This window comes from Crocodylus porosus, unplaced genomic scaffold (assembly GCF_001723895.1).
Source record: "Crocodylus porosus isolate Cpor-Errol unplaced genomic scaffold, CroPor_comp1, whole genome shotgun sequence".
Taxonomy (NCBI): domain Eukaryota; kingdom Metazoa; phylum Chordata; order Crocodylia; family Crocodylidae; genus Crocodylus; species Crocodylus porosus.
The window spans coordinates 3529786-3542438 of NW_017728948.1; the positions used below are offsets into that span (position 1 = coordinate 3529786).

The following is a 12653-nucleotide window of genomic DNA, read 5'->3' on the forward strand; positions in this document are numbered from 1 at the left end:
AGTCCTGGGATGAATCCCACCAAGTTTCTGTTAACCCTGTTATGTCTGGGTCTGAACTGGCTGTTCTGAGGGCAAGTTCCTCCTGCTTATTCCCTATACTACGAGCATTGGTATATAGGCATTTAAGACGCCGCCAAGCTGCATCTGATCTGTGATCCCAGCTCAGCTCTGTGATCCCAGCTCGGCCAACTTAACCACAAGTGAAAGCACCCACGAGCATAGCTCTTTGAGGTCTTCTTTTGTATGACAAAACCAGTGTCCGTATCTTTAGCTTTGCGTGTTTTGCTGTTTATGTCGATTCGGGAGCTCTTGGCCATCAGAGATGTTACCAGGGATCACTACGTGGAAGTGGCCCCCTGCGCTCTGGGTCGTCTAAGTACATAAACCTTACTACCACATCCAGGTACGGCACTTGGAGAAAGAGCAGGCTAGTAATATTAGTCACTGGAGCTATATGTTTGCTATGGCCACGATACTAAGGCAAAGCCCATTATTTTCATGGGCACTTTTCCTCAATGGCCATTGTCTTGCTCTGTTGGGCAAGCCTTCTTCCCGGGGTGGAAGGATGGTTTTGTGGTGAAACAGCTGGCCAAGGGTTCAAGAGATCTGGGCCCACATACCAATTTAACACAGCTCATGCAACCTTGGGCATGTTTCTTCAACTCTTCAGATGGGAACTGAAGTAACAGAAACTAGGGCTAATAGAGTAGCTGGTTGAACTTGTATATATAACACATATAGTTCAACCAGCTCCACTATTCACCCTAGTTTCCAGATGGGAAAGGAAGTAACAGAGTTGAAGATATACGTGTGTACATGTATGTATGTGTGTGTGTGTGTGTACATGTGTGTATGTAACAGAATTTCAGTCTCTAAATAGTCCAACATTTTGAAAATTGCTATACATACATATACATGCGCACACGCACTCTCACATGCTATGTATATAGAGTCTATATACACACTATATATATATGAAGTAACAGACACTATATATATAGTGGCTGTTACTTCATTTCCCATCTGGAAGGTAGGATTAATAGTGGAGCTGGTTGAACTATATATATGTTATATATACCATCCTTCCACCCCGGGAAGAAGGCTTGCTCAACAGAGCAACACAATGGCCTTTGAGGAAAAATGCCCATGAAAATAATGGGTTTTGCCTTAGTATCATGGCCGTAGCAGACATATAGCTCCAGTGACTAATATTACTAGCCTGCTTTTTCTTCATGTTCTTCTATATATATAACATAATATAGTGTGTGTGTGTGTGTGTGTGTGTGTGTGTATGCATGTATATGTATATACAGCAGTTTTCAAAATGTTGGACTATTTAGAGAGACTGAAATTCTGATGCATGCACACACATCCATAAGCTACACATACACATGCATAACACATGCATACACCTATATATGAAATAGATTATTTTTCATATATATACAAACATATGAGGTTTATATAATCTCCTCTCTCTTTCTCTTGTCCACATTGATAACTTTGTGTCTGTATAAGGTCTTTACAGACGCACATGCACATGCATGTCAAGATGTGTGTGTGCGGGTAGGCAGATCTATATAAAAACCCCTCAAACAGCTTTGAAAAAGGTCTGGGTTTCCCCCTGCATATGCACGCTACGTATATATTTTTAGATGGATCTCGTTGGCGTGCCCGTAGGACAAGTTGCCTGATGCTCACAACAGAAGATGCTATTTTCAGTTGCTTAGAACTTGCCAAATTAACCATTTGGGCTACAATTCTGCATGGTTGGCATTTGATTCAGGCTGATTTTTGGTCATTTGAGATGGTCCAATTCATGGCTGCTCATTAGGGATCTGGTTAGGGCCAGGCAGCTAAATTCTCCAGCAATTCCTACTTCACTGAGCCTGTTTCAAGCCTTCACAGCCCCCGTGCTGGCCAGGCACCCTAAAGACCATGGGAACTTCTCTTGCGATTACCGCTCAGTGACATCGCTCTTGTGAAGGGAGAGCAAAACACCATCCATCTCGTGCTGTCCTCTTCTCCCCTGCTGGGAGGTGGAGGATGCAGGCACCAGCGAGCGCACGGGCATAAGAAGGACTGATCTGCACGACAGCAGATCCAACAACCTCCCGAACCTGGAACTGAACCCCAGGATCCTGAATCTTCCCTGGTTATCTGCCAATGGCTGTGATTTATGCAGTGGTCTCCCGCATCCTTCGTCTGTCTGGTCCACATAGGGAATCTGATTAAACGAGCTTCAGCTCATGAAAGCTGCTGCTCCTAGCATGCGTACACGTGCGCACACACGTCTGTAAAGTGCAAATCTACACCGCCTCCCGTGCAGAGGATAATACGCTACAGTTGTTCCCAGTCACCCTCTTAGCTCAAAAGGTAGAGGCTCTGGCTGTAGAGATAAAAGGTCCTAACCTTACTGATGACTGGCCTGTGGGAATCGATATGATCCCATATAATAGAGCGGTCTTTGAGGACACGGTCACACGCTGTTTGTTCCACAGGACCGTCCTTCGTTCAGCAAGCGGGTATTTAATATCCCTTTTTGTCTTCATTCAGGGTACAGCATGTTCTACTAGTTAACTAGAAGGTTGGGACTTGGGGTGCCTGGTTTTGTGACTGAATTACTGTGCAGCCTTGTTTCGGTCCCCTGGTTCAGCAAGACATCCACATACAGGACAGTATGGAGGCATCGAGTGAAATGCTTTTTTGAACCCAGACCCGATTCACAGCCTTCACTGAGCATTGAATCGTGGGAACTATCATACTTTTCCAGTTTTAGCCCTTTGAGATCCCCTGAGTGGTTCATCATCCGGGCCGGTTGGCTTTGAATTGAGGTTTCCAGTCGGTTCATATTTTATGTGGGGTGAGCGTGCCCCCGCGGTAAGCAAAGCAAACGAGAAACAAACCTTGAACCGGTGGTCTGTCTTCAGAGCTAGAGGGGCAGCCCAGGCTCTGTGCTTCCCCGTCAGCACATCGGCCTCCTCGCATCTCCCTCGCCCTCCTGCAGCTCTCAGCTGGCTCGGTAACACGCTCACTTACTGGCCGTCAGTCACAGCTTGCTCCCTGCCGTCCAGCCAGGCAGATGGACTACCTGCACTGGAGTCTCAGGCTGAATAAATGCACCCCTAGTTGCAAGGCTGATGTGAGCATAGTCAGCGTATGCCCCCAAACTCCTTGTGTCCTGAGATTGCAACAGATGAGGCCCTGAGTGTGCTCCAAGTGTGATGTCTAAGGGACTAGAAAAACAGTGTCGAGCCAGCTCCATCCCCTTTCGAATCCCACGTCAGGTAGTTGAAGACTGCTATTAAGTCTCCTCTTCTCTAAACTAAATAAACGCAGTTCCCTCCTAAGTGCAGGACTTTGCACTTGTCCTTGTTGAACCTCATGAGATTTATTTTGGCCCGATCCTCCAATGTGTCTAGGTCACTCTGAATCCTAGCCCGACCCTCCGGTGTGTCTAGTGCTCCCCACCTAGCTTGGCGTCATCTGCAAACTTGCTGACTCCATATAGGAGTCCTGAATCTCATGCAGGATTATTTATCTCATCATACTTCAGGGCTGTCTTGCCAACAAGACTTGCTGCAAGTTCTGTGCCATCTGCCAGGTCGTTGATGAATATATTGAACGAAACCAACCCCTGGGGCACGCCACTTGATACTGGCTGCCAGCTAGACATCAAGCCATTGAGCCCGATGGTCCACCGTGTTCACATGCTTGCGCTTTCCAGTGAGTCTAACACCAGCCTCATGAAATTTCTCCTTCCTTTCCATATTAGCCCTATTGTAACCCTATTTGTGACAATAACAGGGTCATAGTGATTCTTGGCTCTTTGCATGTCTCACTCTTCATCCCTAGATCTCAAATCAGTATGCAGTGAATCATCTCCCCTGCAGAGATGGGGAAGCAGAGGCCCAGAGAGGTGAATGGGACTCATCTGAGGTCACCCATCAGGTCCGTAGCAGAGCCAGGAATACAACATATGATGCTCAAGTATCAAGTATCCGTCTCCTCCAGCTGAGACAGCATGAGGCATGCCACTAGTCTAGACTCCAGTTTCCAAGCCCTAGCAAATAAAATGCATTTTTCTGCTGGTTTTCCTCCCCTGCTTATAGGCATTTGTAGCGTGATTAATGAGCAACTTCTCCTTTTCTGCAGGCTGTAAGTGAATCCCTCGTGTGTCTGCTTCTAAATACAACTCAATGCATTTATTATAAGCCCAGCAGGTTTAAGAAGATACTGGATAGTTTTTTAGCAGTGACCGGTGGTGAAGGATGTCTTGCTTGAGATTCATTAAATGGGCCTGATTTTCATAAAGTGGTTGCTTTGGATCTTTTTGTACTGTCTCAGATCTGGCACCCAAAAATGGAAGGTGTTATTAGTAGATGTTGGCAAGACAGCCCTGAAGTATGATGAGATAAATAATCTTGCACAAGATTCAAGACTCCTTTATGGTCCAAGTAGCTCCTGAGTGGTCTGATATCTTTGCGTGTGGACTAAGGGCCATCAGGCCTCAGGCCTGTCAGGGTGTAGAGCCAAGTCCGTCATCATGGCATTAGGTGGTATCAGGCTTGTCTTTGTTATAGGCTTTGGGATGAGATGTCAAACGGAGGACCTGGAGCTGCTGAAGATCCTGAGACAAGTCCTGTTCCATGATGCCTGCCTTCCATCCAGCTCAGGGGGTCGTAGAGAGCTAGGAACCCCCTTACCTGCCCTCCCAACTTGGGCAAGTCCCCACCAAGCACTGAACCAGCTCCTAGGCCTCCCTCTTCCCAGCTGTAATGCCAGGATAACATACAGGAGCGCTGGGGAAGGACAGGACCAGGGAGACGAATAGCTGGACTAAACCTCCAAGATTATTGCACCAGCACGTAGCCAAGGGCAGGCCGCATGTCCCCGTGCGATGTCGCGTACCAAGATGTAGGCAGCCTGGTTGGTGGTTTGTGCAAGCTATCGGTCAAGGTCTGAGCGGTAGCCAGGGTCCAAACCAGAGACAAAATAAGAGCAAGCTGGGCAGTTATCCATGAGAGCCCAGTTCCAACAAGCCGAGATGCGAGGTCCAAGTCGGAGCAGGGTCCGCAACAGGCGGTCAGATCTCGAGTTGGGGCGCAAAGGCAGGGAAACAGCAGAGCAGTCCAAGGGCAGAGCAAGCCTTGGTGTCCAGATGGCTTCCTCATGACCAGGAAGCCTTATGTAGCCAGGAGGACCCAACTAGGCTGGAAGCCCTGGGCTGATCAAGGGCAGTAGCAGAAGCCCTTTCCCAAGCCCTTTTCCGTGCTGCTTTTCCTTCCTGAGCTGGTCCCCGATGGAGGGCTGAGTTGGTGCTTGGTCCCTGAGCCTAGGGTGAAGGGTTTGGGACTGGGTCCTAACGTGATCCCCTTGAATCCCAGGGGAGGGCCCTTGCTTATTCTGCGCCCATCCACCTCCCTCCCTTCCATGCAGCCTGCTGTGACGTTTCCCCTTTTGCCTTGTAATTGGCCTCTCACCATTTGCAAAGGCCAGGCAGTGCTTCGGGGTGCTGGGAACGTGGCGCCCGTGCCCAGAAATGTAACTGGGGGGAGGGACTAGGCGCCGACTTGGAGAGAAGCTGCAGAAATAACCACCGCAGCTGATGGCTGCCCAGCCATGCCGGCACCACCCTCCATCCAAAGCAACGCCGCTCCTCTCTCCATTCACAGGCAGCTCCATGGGCGAGGGAGGGGAAAGGAGAAAATGATACAGGGAGAAAACAGGCAGAGGCTTGTGTTTTGCCTGAGAGCGTGGATACTTCCACCCCATTGTTATGCAGATTGCCGTCAACCTGACTAATGCAGCCTAAGCAGTAACTTAGACAATGCCGGTGTCTCCGGAGAAGCCCGCTGCTTCCCTGATACCCGAGAGCCGGAGGAGCTGGCTCCGGTCCTTCCTCTCCACGCGATGCCCAAGGGAAGGCCTCTGCCTATGGCCAGCTCCTCTTTCTGCCCTCCACCGCGTGCAGGGGAGAGGGGGCGTTGAGTGAGATTGCCTCTACCCCCATGCACGGTCTTGGAAAGCTGAAAGCAGCTGTGGCAGTTTCTGCCACCATCTCTTAGCCGAATGCTAGGGGCATAAAGGAGCCCCTCTTCCAAACCCAGGAGCCGGTCCTTGTCTCCATTGCGTGTTGGTCTAGTTGCACTGACTTCAATTGCGGTTACTTCGCGTTTACAGCGGTGTCACGGAGAGCAGATTTTGGCCTTCGGGCAGCCGCCCGTGGAGTCACGATGCAGGGTCCATCTTTTGAGCATCCCTCAAGCATTCATGTCTGGAGTTGGGGTTGGGACAAATGTTCTGCGAAAATTAGGCTTTGAAGTTTCCTGATGGAAAATTAATGATGGCTCGTGGTAGAGGTGATTATCTTTTATTAAAGCAACTAGATATCACTGCTACCACGAGTCCTGATTCCTTGTGCCTCTAGACCAGTAAGGCTACGACCTGCATACCTGACTGATGGAAAATTAGGCATTTAAGTCATTGACGGTTTTTAAGGGAAAATACCTGGGTTCCAGCCGAGCCCTCCAAGTAGACCACATCTTGCAAAACGCGCTGGGTGGTGATTGTGAGCGGCAAGGCTGTGGGGCACCGTAGGAAGTGAAGTCCAATGAGGGAGAAGGGGTGCAAACTGCAACTCCCGGAGGAACAGCATTTTGAAAAGACCGCGTGTTCCGGTTTTTGGCTCTTTTCAGGAAAAAGCCTAAATGTTCCTCGGGGAGAAGGAAAATTTCCAGTTAGCGCCAGCTGTGACTAAGATGATGCCATCTTTTTGCATACACGGTGGTACTTGTTGTAGACATTTGATGGTTTGTACCTTCTAAGCATCAAAGCAGCCCCATGCAAAGCTAATAAGCTCTTAAACTGTTTTGCAGGTACCTAGGGATCACGCGGCCACTGACGTACCCCGTGAGGCAAAACGGGAAGCTGATGGCCAAGATGGTGTTCATCGTGTGGCTCCTCTCTGCCTCCATAACGCTCCCCCCGCTCTTCGGCTGGGCCAAGAACGTCACCGTCGAAAGGGTCTGCCTTATCAGCCAGGACTTTGGATACACTGTCTACTCCACCGGCGTTGCCTTCTACATCCCCATGACCGTCATGCTCGTCATGTACAACCGGATCTACAAAGCCGCCAAGGTCAGCGCGGAGAAGCACCGGTTCATGAACTTCCCCAAACAGTACGACCAGGACGGGGTGTATTGCATGGAGGCCGGCGTCCGGGGCCATCACAGCTCCAAGCGCAGCAAGGCGGTGGAAGAGTGCGCCACGCTGTCCAAGCTGCTGAGGCAGGATCGAAAGAACATTTCCATCTTCAAAAGGGAGCAGAAAGCAGCCAGGACCCTTGGCATTATCGTGGGGGCCTTCACGTTCTGCTGGTTCCCCTTCTTCCTGATGTCCACGGCCCGGCCTTTCATATGTGGCATCCAGTGCAGCTGCATGCCTCTGAGGTTGGAGAGGACCCTGCTCTGGCTGGGTTACACCAACTCCCTCATCAACCCCCTCATCTATGCTTTCTTCAACCGAGATTTAAGGACTACTTTTTGGAACCTCTTGTGGTGCAGGTACAGGAACATCAACCGGAGGCTGTCGGCCGCCAGCATGCACGAGGCCCTGAAAGTCACAGAGAGACACGAGTGTATTCTGTAAGCCCCTGAAGAGGGCCTGTGTCCTCCCGTCCAATGCTCGCGCTCAGTGCCTAAGTCAAGACCTCCCACGTCTCCATCCAGCCCTTGAGGAACGGCAGCCGTGTGCATTGTCGTTCTCCAGCCTGAGCTCACCGTCACAAATCGGGCACAGGAGGGGCTCCAGCCCGGAGTACCTGCGCGCTGCCCGTCCATCGCGACCCATTGCAGCCCCTTCCCTTCTCTTTAGCCCATCGCTGTGGCTGCGCTTTCTAAACTGGGAGTCGAGCAGCATCCCATAGCACCCAGGATGGAGCCAGGGTGGTTCTTGGACCCTGCCCCAAGTTGTGCCACAGCCTGACGGTGACCTTGGGCAAGTTGCGTCACTTCTCCGTGCCTCGGTTTCCCCCCCGTGTAAAATATTAGATGCTTGATTTTTTGCAGGGGGCTGTGAGGTCTGTGGAGGGACGGTGCTGCGTGCGGTGAGATTATCTCACAAGCCGCACTCCTGTATCCCGTCGGACAGCAGCTGTGGGCTGCGCTGAAGTGGACGATGGACCTCACGTTCCTCCCCTGTGCTTATAAACTATTGCAACCGAGTTGTTTCCATTCTGCATCCCGCAGCCTGTTCCAGGTTTGCATGTCGGGGAGATAATGCCAATGACCCTCTTTCCCCAAGTCCTCGCGTTTCAGAACTTGAACTGGCATGCTTAGGAAAAAGAAAAAAAACCCAACAACTTTGTTTATAGTATGGTAGACAAAGTTTAAACAGCCTACTTAAATCGGAGACCCGAACAGCAAGCAAAGACTGATATATTTACTGGGATGTATTGTACTTCATTCACAGCTGAGTGATGTGTTTGCATAATGTGTGGCTAATTGATTGACTGAGGCACTCCATAAAAGCACGCTTTGGTTGATGAGAGACATAAATACACGATTTCACCAGTAGCTTTACGGTGCTGCAGTACGATGTACAGCGAGCTTGAAAAAAAAATAAACCAAGCGGTGTATCTTTTTCTTTCCTTTTTTTTTAAAAAACAAAGAAAAAGACAAATCTAATTATTTTTTTAAATTTCAGTTGAGATTCTTTGCGTGTGTAGACCTTTGATGCCTCTTTTCTCCCTGTCAGCATAGTTCAGAGCCAACCCCCCCTGGAGTCATTAAATAATCTTCCACTGATTGCATTTGGCTTTGGGTGTTGGCCCTTTGGTGAATTTAAACTTTGTTCCAGTTGAGGTTGGAGAAGAGATTAGTTATGGGCTCTTCTTTCACAGGGATTTCCTTGAAAGCTTATAAAAAGGCAAGGGGGGTATATGAAATAAGGCAACAGCTAGTACATTGAAGGAGGGGGCATATCCCTTTTCTTCAAATATAAGGCACAGTTGAATTTAAGATGCATCCTATTTTTTTATTCTCTATTTAAGGTGTGGAAAGGGGTCAAATAAAGACACAATTTACAAAGGTGCCCCCTGTGGTGCCTATCAGACCTTTCTAGCTTTTCTTGGAAACTGCAATCGAAGATGCATGGCGTTTTTAGAAGAAATATTTCATTTTAAAAGTGTGCCTTATATTTGGAGGAACCTGGTGCCTTGGAGTTCTCATAAGCCAAAATGAACCTCATTTTAGTTTCCTAACAATTAAGGGGGCCCTGATCAGACCCCTCTGGTACTCCTCTCAGGATCTCTGTCTAGGAAAACCCTGTCTCTGTTTTGGGAGAATGGCACTGAAGCATGGGCTCAGGACCCCTCCGAGCCACCTCTTTTAATGGCTGGACAGAGTGAGACCGAGTGGATGGAGGTAGTTTCTCAGTAAGGGTCCCAGGCTCAGCAGAGAGGCAATGCTTGCTTGGCCCAAACATCCCCGTTAAATCCACAAGGTCAATTCCTGGGCGGATTGAAATCAAGAACTTAGCCATTGCCTTGAAGAGAAGTCAGGATTTCACTTAGTATCACTGAATGAGAATGAGGAGATGATGACGGTAATTCAGATTTTTATTTACCGTACCAGATCAACCATTGCCCCACCACATTCAATGTCTGGTCTCCAGCCTTGGCCCTTAATTACTGACGTTCTCCTAGAAATATAGTCGGCGCTTTCCAAACACAGGAGAAGACGTAATCCCTGCCTAAGGAGCAGCGGCAGGTTTTGTAAAAGGTCAAACATCCCACGTTCCCCTCCCAGCGGCATCCTGCTGCGGCGTGGCCCCTTTTCTTTTTGGCCAGACAGATTCTCAGCTTTGGTTTCCGCCTCCTTACTGGTCCCCCAGCAGTTTGCACTCGAGAGATATAAAGGAACCAGTTGCTTCAAAGATGCTTTAGGTGCTTCCCTCTTGGACACTAAGGTAAGGCTCGGTTTTCTGGAGCCTAAGTGAGACCAGAGTGGTCTCTTCCTGTCTCTACCCCCATGCATAGGCCACAGGGTACAGTTTCTGCACCGTGCAATGGCCATGTTGCTCCGCAGTGGTCCTCAACAGAGAAGTCCAGTAGTGGAGTATGGCCAAGACCCCAATTGTGTATGTCTGCATGTGAGACCGCAAGGATGGATAAATCCAAAGCCTCCCCACGGGAACTCTGCAGCCTCATCCAGACCCAAATATGACATTCCAGACACGTGCACATGATGCTATCATTGGAAAAATAAATGTGATGTATGTTAAAGATGCTTCTTGTTTCTGTTCTTTTTTTGCTGTTCTCTCCCTCCAGCATCTTTTTCATTCATTGTTTTCCTCGCATTAAAAACCCTCCTGGGATGTGGTGCTTCCATTGATTCAGATAGATGCTCCTTCCAGAGATGTCCTGGCCAAAGGGTTCATTAAATGGGAGACTGTACAGTAGGACTCCAAAATAACCACATGGGGTGGAGTTTCTTCATGTCTCTTCTCAGTACTACACATTTAGTTTGCAGAAGAGAAGACCGAGGGGGATTGAACAGCAGCCGTCACCTCCCTGCAGGGGGGCTGCAAAGGGGATGGAGCTGGACTGGTCTCAGTGGGGGCAGATGAGAGGATAAGGAGCAATGGGCTCCAGTTGCAGCAAGGGAGGTTTAGGTTTGATATTAGGAAAAACTTTCTCACTAGGGGGATGGTGAAGCACTGGACAAAGTTACCCAGAGAGGCGGTGGAGTCTCCATCCTTGGAGGTGTTGAACACCCAGGTAGACGAAGCCTTGGCTGGGATGATGTAGTTGGGGCTGGTCCTGCTTTGAGCAGGGGGTTGGACTCCATGTGACCTCCTGAGGTCCCTTCCAACCCTCATTTTCTATGATTCTTTGATTTCTCCCTAATTATCCTTAGGGGAGAGGGATTTTAGGGAGATGGGGCATTTACAGTCCACTGCAACTGAATCCACTATGCACGCACACCAACTTTTGGCCAAAAAATGCAGGGGTCTTTTCCATAGCCATCACTTTGCAGGGCTAAGTCTTGCCTAGTCCATGACACCTCCAACTGAGTGATACGTTACAACACTTTTAAATATAGGTCTCATTACAAATGATGCCTAGGTCACAGTCAGTGTGGCACTCCTTTGGACGTTCATCAACTCCAGACTCTTCTGGCTTCCCAGTCTATATAGCCTTCTACTCTTATCCCTTCTCACTCCTTCGTGTTTCCCCCTTCCTAGCACCTCACCGAAGATCCTGTATGTGACAGCCCAATCTGGTGCGAATGGCCTTTGAGTAAAGGGGGCTGCATCATGTACGAGTCCCAGACCTACTGGAGGTGAGCTAGAAGACTGGATGGGAAATGGATTTCCCTTGGTTCCCAAGGTGAATGTGTTCACTAAATGTCTCTCCTAGAGTGTATGGAGCAGCAGGTCTACATGGGTAGAAGAAAAGGGTTGGAGGAGTAGCAAGTGTGGAGCTAGGGGACATTTGCTTATCGCCTCATAGCTGCAGCCAGTGCTGCAAACGCAAGTAAAGCTGATGATAACGTCCATGGTGGTGTGGCCAGCAGGCATTGCTCGAAAGCTGGGGAAAAAAGAGAGCGGGTCAGAGAGGAATCATAGGAGTTAGCACAAGGCCAGGTTGAAAGGGTCCCCCACCATCAGTGGGGGGAGATGCGGTGCTGCAGTTGCACCCTCCTTTTGATTCCTGCTCCACCCAGACTTTAAAACCAACTGCCTGGGAGGGATATCAGCATTTCTATTCAAACAGCACATAGAGAGTCAATTGACTTCATGGCTTATTATCATCTACCTGATTTCTGCTCTCTCTCTCCGCTCCACAGGTGTTAACATAGGCGCTGACTTTTAGTTTTTGTGGGGAAGGTGATGGACATGTGGAAAGCGTTACACATTTCAAGCCGTCTTCCCTGGAGGAGCCAGGGCCCTCAGGCCCCCACGTATTCGGCACCCGTGGGTGTTAATGACCATCACTTCTTTTTTTTTTTTTAATAGTCTTGATGTTCCACTATTCAAGCTATCCTATCTTCTGTCATTTTGCTGTCTGTCAACCCTTCCTAATAATATCTCTCATCTAGTCTACAGCCCTTTAGGTGGTAACTCACATGTGGTGATATTCATTTGGGTAAATGTCTTTGTTGCCGTCCTTGTCAAATGTCATTGATGTGTTGCCAGCATTGAAATCGCAGCCAGGAGAGCCCAACACCAGTGTAGTCTCAAAGAACAACACAGGCTCAATTCAGTAGCAAAGGCTCAGCCAGGTTTATTGTCTACAAGGCACAGCCCAGACACACTTATGATCTGATAGGCAAGGGGTCAACACATGGTTGCCCATGACAAGGTGTCCCGGGGCGCGGCAAAGGCACGAACCCCGAAGGGTCCAAGGGGGAGCCTGGGGGGCAGCACACCACGGGGAAAGGAAAGGGGAAGAGAGAATAAACGAGAACCGCTTACCGGCGGCAGGAATCGCGGCGGGGCTGGAAGCAGCGGCAGGAATCGCGGCGGAGCGGAAAGCGGCGGCGGGTCCCGCGCGGCTCATTAGCCGCGGTTTATTTAAAGGGGAAACGGCTGGGGAAGCAAGGGAGGAGAACCAGCGCTGGAGGATAAGAAGGGAGAGTGAGTGGGCA

General features: G+C 49.4%; 1 protein-coding gene across 1 annotated transcript in view; it reads left to right on the forward strand.

Moving 5' to 3' along the window:
- Positions 1 to 8643, forward strand: part of LOC109322378 (5-hydroxytryptamine receptor 7-like) — a 13951-nt gene extending 5308 nt beyond the window's left edge. The window contains exon 2 of the mRNA XM_019553461.1: positions 6879 to 8643. Coding sequence (XP_019409006.1) covers positions 6879 to 7650 — 772 coding nt within the window. The 3' untranslated portion in view covers positions 7651 to 8643. The remainder of the gene's footprint in view (positions 1 to 6878) is intronic.
- Positions 8644 to 12653: the final 4010 nt, after the last annotated feature.